Source organism: Poecilia mexicana, unplaced genomic scaffold, assembly GCF_051168715.1.
Source record: "Poecilia mexicana isolate PSO_F unplaced genomic scaffold, ASM5116871v1 scaffold_8, whole genome shotgun sequence".
Classification (NCBI taxonomy): Eukaryota; Metazoa; Chordata; class Actinopteri; order Cyprinodontiformes; family Poeciliidae; genus Poecilia; species Poecilia mexicana.
In genome coordinates, this window is record NW_028263377.1 from 24,483,256 (window position 1) to 24,498,136 (window position 14,881).

At 38.2% G+C, this 14,881-nt stretch overlaps 1 protein-coding gene across 1 annotated transcript in view; it reads left to right on the forward strand.

Moving 5' to 3' along the window:
- The window catches only part of shank1 (SH3 and multiple ankyrin repeat domains 1), a 53,346-nt gene that overhangs the window by 2,138 nt on the left and 36,327 nt on the right, over positions 1-14,881 (forward strand). The window contains exons 2-7 of the mRNA XM_015011163.2: positions 7,963-8,166; positions 8,963-9,034; positions 9,118-9,226; positions 12,451-12,605; positions 13,701-13,868; positions 14,590-14,706. Coding sequence (XP_014866649.2) covers positions 7,963-8,166; positions 8,963-9,034; positions 9,118-9,226; positions 12,451-12,605; positions 13,701-13,868; positions 14,590-14,706 — 825 coding nt within the window. The remainder of the gene's footprint in view (positions 1-7,962; positions 8,167-8,962; positions 9,035-9,117; positions 9,227-12,450; positions 12,606-13,700; positions 13,869-14,589; positions 14,707-14,881) is intronic.

The following is a 14,881-nucleotide window of genomic DNA, read 5'->3' on the forward strand; positions in this document are numbered from 1 at the left end:
TGCTGTGTGATTTATTATTGATCTGAGCGTTGGATGCTTGCAGCAGTGCGTGGTTAGTTGTGTGTGTGCTCGACGTATTTAAACCCAGCCATAAATAATTCACCTATCTCTGTTTATTGTAACAAATTGGCTTTAAATTTAAGTCGTAAATATGAGGTTAAGTCCAAGATGTGAGCATCGGCTCGCGGTTGAACTCCAGGAATCAGATGAACTGCCACAAACAACGAGCTGCAGGTAAAGATGGAGTACAAGACGGAGATAAAAGTCCTAAAAAGACTGAAGTTACGGTTCATTCAGGAGGTGCACTGCAAAAACACAAAATCTTACCAACTAATTTTGATCTAGTTTATAGTGAAAATATTTTAGCACAGTTAAAATAAGACAAAACTAACTTACAAGTAACTTTAGAGCAAGAAATAGGAGTTTGTTTTAAGTAAATAATTCCTTAATATTGATAAGACATTTTCCCCATAAGTTTCATAATTTGCCAATAGAACTAGTAGTTTTGATCAATATTAAGGAATTATTGACTTAAACCAAACTCCTATTTCTTGCTGAAAAGTTACTTGTAAGTTAGTTTTGTCTTTTTTCAAGTGTACTGAGAAATTTGCACTAGAAACTAGACAAAATTACTTGGTGATATTTGTGATCTGCAGGTGTTTTCCAAAGTGTGGGCTGTGGCCCCAGGTAAGGCCTCCAGGGGGCGCTAATTTCCCAAGAATTTGTAAAGAACCTGCAAAAATTGAATCCCATCCAACTTTTAATCTTAACATTTTCATAATATATATTTTTTTCAAATAAAATAAGTTAAAATAATGTATTTAAATGTTATTACAGTGTAATTCTGATGAACAGAAAGGACTTTTTGTAGAAGTATTTTTCGGCTGCAGATTCATCCTTGGCTACAATCATCAAACGTTCACTAAAGGAATGCTCTGCTGTTGCATTTCAGGAAATAAAATATTTATTTTAATATTTTAAAATGAAAGTAAATAATCTATTTGCATCTTTTATTGCATTTCTAATATTGTATAAAAACGATTAATTAAATTTTTTTTTATCTGATTAATCGATTAATCATCACAATAATCGATTAATTAATGAATAAAATAATCATTTGTTTCAGCTCTTGTGCTACATTAAAACACCTGGTTATCAAACCCAGCTAAATAACCTAACAGCATGTTTCCTTGTCTTTCTTACTTTGAGTATGAGGTAAACAAACTACTTTCCTCTCTCTCCGGTGTAATGGGAGTTACAACCTGATCCCCTGATGTTCACATTCTGGCTCCTTTGTCTGATTTTCCCCTTTTCTCTCTAAATCTGCACCGTTTCCCTTCCTCCTCCTGCTCTCCTTCAGTTGCTCTTTAATGTCTGCTAATATGCCATCATCCTCCCAGTATATTTGCTCTGTTCCACATGTCAGCTAATTCACCCTCAATAAAATATAATTGCTGCCTAATTGTGTAGTAATGAGACCAGGGAGCGACTGCAGATGTTATGAATTGAGGGAGGAAGACGTGGAGCGACAGAACGCTTCAGATTCAGACAATAATTAGTTATGTTTTTGTTTTAGGGCTGCAACTAACGATTATTTCAGTTATCGATTAATCAGATAAAAACCGGCACATTTTACAGATTTTTCATTTTACCAATTAAGCCTTTTTTATACAATATCAGAAATGCATAAAAAACTTTAACAATATTAGAAATATATTAAAATATGAAGCATTTTAAAGTAAGAAATGAACATTTAAATTAATAAAATGCAATAAAATCATATTTTATTGCCATTTAGTGAATTTGAACCAGATGGAGCTAAAACCCTGCCAGTTGGGGAGTTTTGTGTAATACATCTGCAGACCAGTGTTTTTATCTTGGTTACAAAATGTATAAATATATATAATATATTATATTCTATAATATAATATAAAATTGACTGGATGCTACATATATTTTGTACAGTTTTGGTTTAATTACTGCTCTGAGTATTTCATTTTAATCATCAAATTAAATTTCTTTGAGTCTGCATGCTCCAGCTAGCGATTACTTGGTCACTAAATTAGTTGATGATTACTTCAGTAACTGATTAATCACGATTAATTCAATTAATCCTTTAATTCCTAGTTTAAGTAAAAAAAACAGTTAAAATGGTGGAAATTCACTAGAGCATTTTTCAAGTGAGTTGTATTTTTCATGTGGATTTCAGGGATTTTTATGAGTAATCTCAGATATCCAGGGCTGCATCTGTCCTCATAAAAGTACATTTGCCTTCGGTGCTTCAACACCCTGCAGTAAAGCTGTTCGAGGAGAGAGGAGGACGGGAAAGAGACCTGGAGGTCAGGATTTTATGAAGGACATCATTTTGCACTGACAGTCATGTTAGAATCAGGGCTCTATGCTGACCCTCTAAACCCAGAAACAACATCTTCAACTTTCAGACAAAACTCCTGTCAAGGTAAAACTTCCTGATTTAACTGAGCAGAACCTCCTTTGTGGTTACTTGGAATTGGTAGCGGATTTGTGTAATTTCCTATTTCACCTCTGATCAGGAGGAAATGGAAACATTAACATCATCTACAGACCCACCAGTCTGGGTTATTATCTGAGTTATTGTTATAAAACTCAGAAAAAATGGGAAAGATGAGTCATAATTGTTTTTAAAATTGATTTTCAGAAAAATCGTGCAAAGCTGTGAAAATACTTAATTCACTGAGCCACGAATGTTATGTTAAATATACACATATAACAACATTTAAAATATCAACTATATATAAAATGTATTGTAGAGAAATACATAGCACAAATACAGTGAAGCTTTTTGAAAATATGTAACTTTTTATGTAATTAAGCTCTAATAATGAAGCACAAACATAAGTCCGTCCGTCCATCTGGCGTTCCCAGAAAGCCTCCAGGGCAGCAAGACTCCAGTGCTAACAGCTGCGCCACTGTGTAGCTCAGTAAAAGTTTTGATATATCCAATAAATAGTTTGCATTCTGGTCTAACTAGAATGCAAACCATGCTAGTTAGACCGTTCTGGTCTAACTAGACCACTCCAAATAATTTGGAAGTTATTTGTTTTCTGGTTGCTTTTTATGCTAACTCATAAAACCAGCCTCAAGATCATCCAGTCGCCATTTGTGAACCATTTCTGTGTTCAGCTCTCTGTTGCAGATGCGTTCTGACAAACTCGTGCATCTTTACTGCAACGCCTGTGAGGCTGCAGAGAGGCATGACACTGGTGTTACATCAGTCCGTAGCTGATGACACTGACATGCATAATCATTGCTTTGCTGGGTTTGTGGGCCTTGATGCTCAGCACCAGTCCCTCCTCTTCAACTGGTTGTTCATGTAAAAAGCCAACGGTCCATTGACTCACTTGTTTGCACAGCGACAGGCAAACGTTTGTGTGTGTCGCAACTTTGGTTCGCATGACTCTCCCACCTCAGCGGGGGGTAAACGCCAAACTGGCTGCAGGTTTATTAGATTGTCAAAGTCACGAAGACGCAGCAGAGTCGGCATTTGGCTTCTGAGTGTATTAAACAGCATGAAGCAAATGGGTTTTTCTTTTCTGTGTGACTAGAGATGAAGTCTTTGCAGTCGTTGTAGAAGCTTCCAGCCACAATTTGTGCCCTGGAACAACAAACCTATCCCCTAAAAATGGATTCTTGAGTGAGAAACGTGAACCTCTTGGCACTGCAGGACACAGAGCAGAGCGTCTTTGTGAATGAAAGGGGAAGTATTGTAGGTCAGTAAAAACAGAGAGTAGAAATGGATTTGCTCTTCGTCTGAACAAAGAAAGAGGAGCTACATCAGAGTTTGGTGGAGAAAGATACAACAACAAGGATGTGGAAAGGAAAATAGGAAGCAATATGTTATGTTATTTAATCAAATTAATCGTGATTAATCGATTATTGAAATACTCATTAACTCAACAACTACTAACCAGTGAACTAGCTGGAGAATACAGACAACTCATTCAGGGGAGTAATTAAGGCAAAACACTACAAAAATATAAATTTTGCATTTAAAATAAAAACCTTCTGTGTCTGTTAATATGTTCAACCCAAAACTCATTTGTCATAATTTTAGCTTCACCTGGTTCAAATTCTGTATAAAAAAACAACAAACATAAAAACAACTATTTAAGCAACTTTAGTCATCCAATTATCTACAAATGGGAAAATGGACTTAAAATGTATAACAATATTTTGTGGTAATAAGTCATAATGAGAACTTTTAATTATGAAATATTTAGATAACTGTATGGTTGTGACTGTGTGTTACAGCAATTATATCCCCACAAACACAAATACCACTCTTGAAAAACATTCCTATTTGTAATATACATATTTAGGATCCAGTTACACAAATAATTATAATTTATGTAATCAAACTGCATTTAACCAAGTTTTGAAATGTGTTAATATTTATAGATGTTTCAGTGGAGAAAGTAGTAAAACTAATGGCCTCAACAACAGACAGTTTTGTGGGCTTTGAATATCATTAATTTGAATTTATCATGACAACAATAAATCAAAATTATTATCATGACAGGAGATTTATCACGATAAATGATATTCGATGAATACCCACCCGACTGCAGATGCAAATGATCAAACATTCACTAAATGTGAATGTTTGTTATGTGTGTTACTGCATTTTTGGCAATAAAGTATTTATTTTCTCACTTAGAAAAGGAATTAAATGTTGTTTTTTAAATTGATTAATCATCAGAATAATCAAATAATCAATTACTAAAATAATGGTTAGTTGAAGCATAATTTCCTTTATTTAATATGATTCTAATACCGTATTGTAAAGAGGATTAAATGAAAGATCTGCAGAATGTGACTGTTTTTTAAAATGGTGAGTTGCAGCCCTAATTTCTTGGTGCATTTGACAGCAGAGCTCATTAAAGCCCTCCCGTCCCCCTGCACTCGACCTGCAGGGAAACGGGCCACGGGGACGGAGGAGAGGAGCGGCTCTTTATTTCAGCACAGATAAGCGCCGGAGCCTCTCCGGGAAGGAGGACGGAGTCTGAGACGGAGACAGGCAGGGGAAGATAAAGAGCAGCACGGACAGAGAGAGTGGGCGTTTGTGAGTGGGAAAGTGTGATCACGGCTTCAGGAGGCAAGACAGGATTTCACATCTGAGTGATATTAAAAACCCACCGGGGGGAAAAGAACTGGGATTAATGCAGCATCAAGTTGTTAATGTGAAGCTAGAAATCATATGAAATATTTACACAGACGCTGAAAACATTATGCACAGTGGAATGTGTGAGTTTAATGTATGATTTCTTCTATAAATACAACTCGTCATATTTACTTAGGTCTAATTTAGTAGCACCTTCCTCATAATTTAAACACAGGAAGCATTTTTTTTTTACTTTATGGATTTAATTAAAGTGATAAAAATTATGTATAAATATATTACTTATATTCTACGGCTGCAACTAATGACTATTTTAGTAATTAATTAATCTATGAATTATTCTGACGATTAATCAATATTCAGACAATCGAATTGCCTAAAATCTCAGTTAACCACTTATACAACATTAAATTATGCACATAATTGCTTAAAATTATGAGCTAATTTGTTTTTTAAATAAGAGAAAAAACCTTTTATTGCCTAAAATGCAACAACACAGCATTCATTCATTTAGTGTATGCTTAATGGTTAGTAGCAAGGGATGCATCTGCAGCTAAAAACATATTTAACATCAACATGTGAAGGTATTTCTTTTGATTAACTGATTAATGAGGGATGCAAAGATGCTTAAAATGAGAATTTTACAAAATTTGAAGTTGAAACGATCCCACTTTTGGCTTAATTTCTGCTCTGGATATGTTGTTCTTTCAGCAAATAGCTTTTTTAAATCTGTATATGCAAGTTAGTGATTAATTAATTTCTAAATTAGTTCACGATTACTTCAATAATCAATTAATCACGATTAATTGCTTCAGCTCCAGGATGTGTACATTTACGTTCAATTAAAGTTGTGCTTCAACCTCTTTGGTTTAGCTCAGAAAACCTGAATAATTTGCATTTAAAATGCTATAATCTTCTTGAACTCATCTGTTCTTCTCATGTTTTTAATTTGTGAAAACATTAAAGTTGTAATTTTATCTCACAGATGAGATAAATCATATCAAACCGTCTCAGTTCTGACTGCTGCAGAGGAGCGTTACCTTGTCTGTCCACCAGAGGGCGCTCCAGGGGCTTAATTAAGAGATTGTGTGGGAGCTACAAAACGGGCAGTTGGGTGAGAAAAATCCCATTTAGCTGCAGAATAACTTAAATTTTCCTGGAGGTATGTTCACCAGAAACTTTGATGCTTCATTAAGTGCAGAAATCTCAACTTTTAGGCGCCGCTATTAGCTCATATTAGCTTGAGTAGCGTCCCAGTGTGACAGCTGAATCCTCAGCATTCATCCCCTCCTGCTGGGACTGACTCACTCCAGCTTCTTTGATGCTACTGTAAATACGCCTGTGTGTGTGTGTGTGTGTGTTTGATGAAAACCTAGTGTAATACAAACATTAGGATTAAATCTGCGGTGCTGTAAATCGTAAAAAAAAAAAGAGAGAAAAGAAACACACACACACACACACCTATTCACACAACAAAGCCTGTGCACGTGCTCACACAGGCGCACCATCGCGGTACCACATCCTAGGGAACACAGGGAGGTTTCTATGGCAACAAGCATCCTGCTCCGCTAATGAACCGGTTGCCGTGGTGACCGTGTCGGCTGTGCTCAATCGGAGTCGAGAAGATGCACAGAAAAAAAGAAACGAATAATAAACTGGGAGCATTCCTTTCTCTCCTCCCCCCGTGTGATTCGTGTCAATGTGTTTGTGTGATGTTGAGATAAATAACACACTCAATGAGCGTTGTGTGAGAGAGTAATCCCGGCATCTGCTGCACTCTGCGTGGGCCAGATTCGCCTCGCTGCTGCCTGAAGGTCAGAGGCGGACCGGACCGGAGGAGACGGATCAGAACACAGAACTCAGCCGGCCGGGCTGCAGCTCCAGAACCCACCTGAGCCCGCCAGGCGGCGGCTCTTCAGCTGCATTTTGCTGACTGAACTCCAGAACCGCTGGGCGTTTTGAATGTCCGGAACCAAACCTTCAGTCACTCCGTTTACGGACTGCATGGCGTCTTAACTTGAGCTCAAAGAATGAAACTATGATGGACTTTTAGGGCCACACTGAGAAATAATAAAAATAAATGACATTACATGTCATAAAATTACAAGAATAGTTGTAAAATTACAATAATAAGGTTGAAATAATGCAAGAATAAAGTCGTAGCATTATGAGAATAAATCATATCACTTTATTCATGTACGACTTTATTAGGACACCGAAGTAAAGTTGTAATGTTTTTTATTCTCATATTATTTTGACTTTATTCTTGTAATTTTATTTTTTGATTTTTTCTAATACTCAGTTGTACGGACCTAAGTAAGCGCGACGAAGTTTAATATAAAAACATGAACAATTGTAGCTAATCAAATTTTTGGTTTTTGGACATTTAATTTCTATTTATTTGAACTTTATACAAACAGATATAAGGGTCAGGCTGTGATTTTTTTTTAATTTATATATTCTTTTACAAGAATAAGATCATAATGGAAGAAAAAAGTAGTAATTTAACAAGAACTTCAACACAAAAAAAATATAAAAAATTTAAATGAGGAATGATGAGCATCTTATGAAGTTATGCTTTTATCAGTAAGGAAAGGAAGGAATCTTTTCACGTATCATTTCATCCTAATTGAGTCGGGTTTAGATTCAGATTTCAAATAAAATGCATTTCTTATTTGTTCAAAGTTTCTCCATTCATAAAACGATGCTATACTGTTTTCCATTAAGCAGAACTATTGATCACTTTCTTGATTAATCAGAATAATAAACATGTTTCTGTCGTCTTAACTGAGTTTATCCTGCAGAAATGTCTGCGGTTCAACCCGGACGCCACTGTGTGGAAGGCCAAGCAGCAGGTGCTTTGCTCTCTGACCGAATCGCTGCGAGACGTGCTGAACTACGGCCTCTTCCAGCCCGCCACCGACGGACACGACGCCAAGTTCCTGGAGGAGGAGAGGCCGCTCAGAGAGTACCCACAATCCTTTGAGAAAGGGGTGCCATATTTGGAGGTACTAATTCTGCCTGATGTGCAGTACGCTGTTCTTCCTGAAGATGTCACTGCTGTTCTTTAGTGCAGCAAAAACAGATTGGATTAAAGCTGCAGGATGCAGCTTATATAATGAATGTTTGTTAAAACTGTCACCATGTCATGACAGGGGAATATGAGACAGATAATCTCTGAAAAGATTGATTTCCCCCTCCACCTCCATGAGCTGCTATTACCATCTGAAGAAATGAACCGCTCCCATTCAAAAACAACCAATCAGAGCCAGGAGGACGGTCTTAGTGCTGTCAATCAACCTCATATACTCACTAATAAATGGGCTAATGGTGGAGAAAAAACTAACTATTACAGAAAACCAGTTTATCTGCCATTATCAGTAGTTATGCTAAGTAGCTTAGCATTCACAAGAGGCTATGCTAGCTACTTCGTGGCAGAAAACAAATGGGGTGGGGAGGATGAGTGGCCAAGATTGTGATTGACAGCGCTAAGACCCGCCTCCTGGCTCTGATTGGTTGTTTCTAGTTAGCACTTGAAGAAGACAGACAAGCTAAAAAAATTTTCCCCTGGTTATTTGTCACAAGATAGTGATAGTCCAAACAAATATGTGAAAAAATATTTTTTATAGAAGTTACATACTTCAGGTTTCTTTCTTATCTTCTGTGGGGAATAAATTTAAAAAATTGGCTTTACAATAAGTTTGCGCTCCCCATTTTTCTGTTCGTGGGTCAAAAGTTGGACAATGTTAAAATGCTAATGCTAACAGCATTGTTTGTTTTTCTCCGTTTCTGTCGCCGGTTTAGTTCCGGTATAAAACCAGGGTTTACAAACAGACCAATCTGGATGAGAAGCAACTGGCCAAGCTGCACACCAAGGTAAGAAATCCTTTATTTCTCACCTCTGATATCGGACCAGAACATTAGATCTGACAGTTTTAACACTCCCTCTGCTAACGCAGGCCAGTCTGAAGAAATTCATGGATTACATCCAAACCAGCGCTGTGGACAAGATGGCCAAGTTCATAGACAAAGGCCTGGACCCAAACTACCAGGATCCTGACACTGGTGGTGAGGAGAGCTGCACAGCAGATGTTTATGTTTTCTAACAGCTACACTGGATGTAGCAGCCGATCTAGAGAGAAAGGGGTCAGGTTAGCTGCCAACAGTGTTTAATGTGGCAGAGGCGACATATTTACAATTTTTCTAACTATTTTTTTTTATTTTCAATCATAATGTCTCCACAATTCTTTCTTAAAAAGTTTTGAGTCATCATCTTCTTTGGATTCTGTGTGTTTTGGCAGTTGAGGCTACCGCTAACTAGCTGCTGTCATTCCTAATTAGCTGCTGTTTGGCGTCGGTTTTTTGTGCATTTTTGTTATGATCCAGGTATTAAATGTCATTCATGATGGTTAAGAGGGTTAAATTTGAGTTGGTGAAACCTACAGAAACCGTGAATTATCAGTTGTGGCATCCCAAGTACCCAGATATATTATTGGAAAGCAGTAATTTATGCATGGTGCTTTAAATAGTCTACCCTTCAAAATATTGCATCCAGGAAGTTAAAATTTGTAGTAATCTGCTTGTTTTGAAGCTATAGTCTGCAAACTGAAGTCATTTTTTAATGAAGCACCCAGATCATTCACCTTGTGGGAGAAAGTGTTTACAATTAGATGAAACAAAAAAAACTGTTGTTTTGTGCTGCATTTTCAAAAAGTAGCCTTGGCACAGACGCAACAATAAAACACTATATCCAAAGTGAAACGTGGTGGTGGCAGGAAACATTTGGCGCTCCTGCCAAAAGACACTGAGTTCTGAAGTTAAATGGTAAGCTGCTTTAGTGACGGATTAGTTGTTATTCAACCTGATTATTCCACTTTTTATAAATGTTTATTGTGTTCACAGTTGTTTCACTTTTAATTTAATTGTACAGGATTCCTTTGGAATGTGATTTATTGTAGATTAATGGTTTATTAGATTGAAATTAGTTCCAGTCGATTAACTAATAACATCCATTAAGACCTTCTTTCAGTGTTGTAGTTTGGCCTCCGTCCAGCAGAGGGCGCCGCTGATGGGCTTCCTTAATGGGCTACAGAAACAAAGATGGCGGAGCCTTTTCTGTGTAGAACCAAAGTGTAACGGTCCAAACCGAGTGCTTTTTAATTAAAAAAAGAACTCATGCGGTTCTTTGAATTAAAACACTCGACAAGCTCTTTAAGTTATCACCTTCATAGCGCTGGAGGATGTGATGACAGAAAAGCGGAGTGGAAACTCGGAAAAATATAAAAAGACATGACGCCATTAAGCACGGCTAATTTAGAAGACTGTTTAAGCTTAAGGTGAGAAAACCATAATTTTCTATTTATTTAGTCAGTATCTCACTCAGCCGACACACAAAAATGTTCAAATTTAAGGTGTTTTTACACTGCAGCATGAAAAGTTCAGAAAAGAAGTTTGGACTTCGGTACAAGAGAAAACGATACAAGAAAAAACTAAGGTTTTAAGAAACGATCATTAGTTAATCGTTAGTTGATAAGAGTAATCAACTTTAGATTTACTCATTAATGAGGACTTGCATTCTTAATGTGGGATGTTTTAACATAAAAATGTAACATTTTTGAGAGCCACTAAAACAGTAAAGCTGCAGTTGTGTTACCTTTTCAAAAATTCAAAATGTCCTAAAGCTGCGAATAGATTTAAGCAGCTATGTGACCTGACGCCTCAGCTGTTAAATCTCAACCTTTAGAGCGTTTCCAAGCAGAAATAAAACCTTCTGTTTTCTGCCCTCGGCTCTGTCGGCTGTTGTCCCAACAGTTGGTTGGAGATCAGAGCCAGGTCGGCTCGCTAACTGGTGGCTTTTCCCGGATCCTGCCGGTGTTTAAGGGCCGCGGCAGACGGCTCATTTACAGCCGAAGCGTGTTGCTCGGAGCCGCTCCAGCCGCTGTGGGACCGGGTGTCAAAACACGGAGAGAAGCGTGTGAAACGTGCTGCCGCTGCTGGACACATGGGGGCAGCAGAGAGTCGTAATTAAACGATTCAGAGCTGTTCTTAAAGTCCAGCACAGAGCTTAGAGAGGGACTGACGGATAAAAATGTTTTACTCTACCTACTCATGACGTCCAGATGCCGCAGAATGAGAGTCTTTAATTAGAGATAATTAGTTTCTGTTGGTTTCGGTCTGGTTGGTGGCGGAGGCGCCTCATTTCCGTCGAAGGGAAGAAGAAGAAGTTCTGAAGGAGAAACACCTGAAGAAGTCTAGTTAATACATGCCAGCTATTAGATTTATACCTGAGATCCACAGAAGATGAGCAAAGACAAAGATTCAGCAATTTTCCTGCTTACCAAAAAGCAACACTGGAAACTTACTGTTACCATGACAACCACATTTCTGCTGGAAATACTTTAAATGTTTTTGTTCCTCAAAGTGTAAGTGTTCCTGTAGCATATATCAATCTATCCATCCGTTCATATGTTTATCTATCCATCCATCCGTTCATATGTTCATCCATCCATCCATCCATCCATCCATCCATCCATCCATCCATCCATCCATCCATCCATCCATCCATCCATTCATATGTTCATCCATCCATCCATCCATTCATATGTTCATCCATCCATCCATCCATCCGTTCATATGTTCATCCATCCATCCATCCATCCATCCATCCATCCATCCATCCATCCATCCATCCATTCATATGTTCATCCATCCATCCATCCATTCATATGTTCATCCATCCATCCATCCATCCGTTCATATGTTCATCCATCCATCCATCCATCCATCCATCCATCCATCCATCCATCCATTCATCCATTCATATGTTCATCCATCCATCCATCCATTCATATGTTCATCCATCCATCCATTCATCCGTTCATATGTTCATCCATCCATCCATCCATCCATCCATCCATCCATCCATCCATCCATCCATCCATCCATCCATCCATCCATTCATTCATTCATTCATTCATTCATTCATTCATTCCTGTTGAACAACAAACTCAGGTTTCCTCCAACCTGCTTCTGCTGCTGGACTGTTGTTAATGAATGAATGTGACCGATTCGTCCTCATATTAAACTTCTACATTTATTACTGTGAAAAAGGAAAAGAAAAACAAAAATGTACAGAGATTAGAAACATTTATTGCCAGTGCTACTTACTCTTATCCTGCTTCTTGGCAGCATGATTAGATCATTCTGATTGAAATCCTAAAGTGGCTCCCTACCAGAGGCCAACAGGTTGACTCGGCTCCTGTGGCTGAATGCGCCTCCTGTGTTGTGTTCAGAGACTCCTCTGTCGCTGGCAGTGCAGTGCGAGCCAGGTGGAGGAGAGGCCATCCGGGTCCTGGTGGACGGAGGCGCTCACATCGACTTCCGTGCCAAAGACGGACTCACGCCGCTTCACAAGGCTGTTCGAGGCCACCGCCATACAGCCCTGCTGGTAAACACTCACACCGTCTCCATCCTGCTCCCAGAAAACTGCCACGTCAGAGGCACGGCGCAGTTACACTGGAAAAAATAAAACAATTTATGACTTATTGTCAACATGTTACGCATGCATCTATAACTGTTAATGTTCCAGACTAAATATTTATTTCACAACCTAAATATTTAATAACTAAGCAATTATTTTTCAAATTAAATGTTTAGTTAGGAGGTTAAATACTTTTGCTAGGTAACTATATACTTAGCAATTAAGCTAAAAATGTAGCTTACTCAGGTTGTCAGCTAAACATTTAGCTTACTTATTGTGAAAGCTAAATATTTGGTTTGAAAACAATATTTAGCTTTCAGTTCTAAATATATAGCTTATTTGCTAACTATTTGTTAGCAAGCTAAATATTTGGCTTGTTTTCTAAATATTTGGTTTGAAAATTAAATATATTAATTTGGAAAATAAACATTTACTTTGGAACTAAATAGTTTGGAAAACAAACTAAATATTTATTTTTCATACCAAATATTTAGCTTCCCAGGTTATTTTTTAGCACACAAGGTAAGTATTAATTTCACTACCTAAATATTTAGCTAGCAGCTTAAATATTTAGTTGGCAAGCTAAATACTTGTTTGTTTGTTTGTTTTTTTTGCAAAATTTTTGGTTTTCAAACTAAACATTTTATTGTTAAACATTTGGATGGGAACTAAGTATTTAGTTTATAATTAGCTTGTGAATACATTTTTTTGATTTGGAGCTCTGCCATTATAAATGTATGAATAACATGATGAAAACATTAACAAAATGAACATTTATTTTTTCTCTGACAGGCTAAATAATTCAAAATACTGCTGTTCATTTTTTACAGTGTAACTTTACAAATGGCACCCCAAACAGAAGAGACAAGTTTTTACTTCTGAAGCGTCAGAAACAAGATTTATCCTCATTTGTACCTCATGATAAAAACCACATGATTCAGAATGAAGCTGCTTGTTTTCACAGCCTTTTGGACCCAAACTGAAGCTACATGCTCCTGGTTTTATCTTCTTCCAAGCGTCGTGTTCCATCATCATCGTGAGCTCCCTCGTCTCTTCCTGCAGGTCCTGCTCTCTCTGGGTGCGTCTCCAGACTACAAGGACCGGCGGGGGCTGACCCCGCTCTACCACACTGTGCTAACAGGGGGCGACACCTCCTGCTGTGAAACGCTGCTGTACCACCGCGCCAAGCTGGGCATCAGGGACGAGAACGGCTGGGACGAGACGCATCAGGTGCGTTCAGGCGGCCCGGACCGGAGCAGAGGGAAGTTATCGGCTCCATTTGGAGGAAACCGAGACGTTTGAGTTCAGATCTGCTCTGTGTTCCAGTTTGTCTCCATCTTTCCTTCATCCTTCATTCCAACCATCCGTCCGCTCTGATCAGGAAACGACAGGAAGCAGAAAGGTAGACGCCATCTTCATCAGCATCTTCCTCATCATTATCCATCCGTCCATCTGGGAACCTAACTGTCATCCCGACTCGTTTCTCCAGAGACTCGTTCTGGATGTTGTTGTTGTTTTTGGTTGAGAAGGGTCTCCTGTAGCAGTCAGTCCCACAGTGAATCTGAAAAGGCTTCTGCCTGCAGACTCATGTCATGCACGACTATCATGACAGCTCAGTATTCTACATTGACATCTCCTGGATGACACCATCCAGGAGATCCTTTGCTTTTGCTGCTCCTCCTCAAATGTCTGTCTGTGTGAAATCAGCACCTCGTTAAGGCGGTTACTCATCATATCAGACTGACTGTAAAAACACACAAAAGTAAGAGAAAAATTCCCTCCAACTGGAAATTATTGTCTAAAAATAAAATTCCATAAAAGGAACGAATCAGAGCTAACATAACAAAGATAATCCAACAGGCAGACTACAACCGTTCCTGTTTTCTGTGTTTCTGATTTCCTCCTCTTGGTGGTTCCTCCGGTTCTGTTTCCTGATCCTGACGGCGCGAAGGCCTGCCAAAACGGGAACTCGCAGCATCTGGAGCACCTGCTCTTCTACGGGGCGGATTCCTCCTCCCAGAACGCTTCTGGAAACACTGCCTTGCACATCTGTGCTTTATACAACAAGGTACTCTGTTCCAGCACTAAACAGTGTTCAGGTAAAAAGTACATGTTCAATTAAGAAAACAAGATGGTGTTCAATTAAAGAAATGAAAGTGTTCAGTTCAGAAACAAAGCAACACATGAAGCTGATTAGCATACAGACAAATTTCATGTTAATTGTGTGAAAAATTAAACTTTTT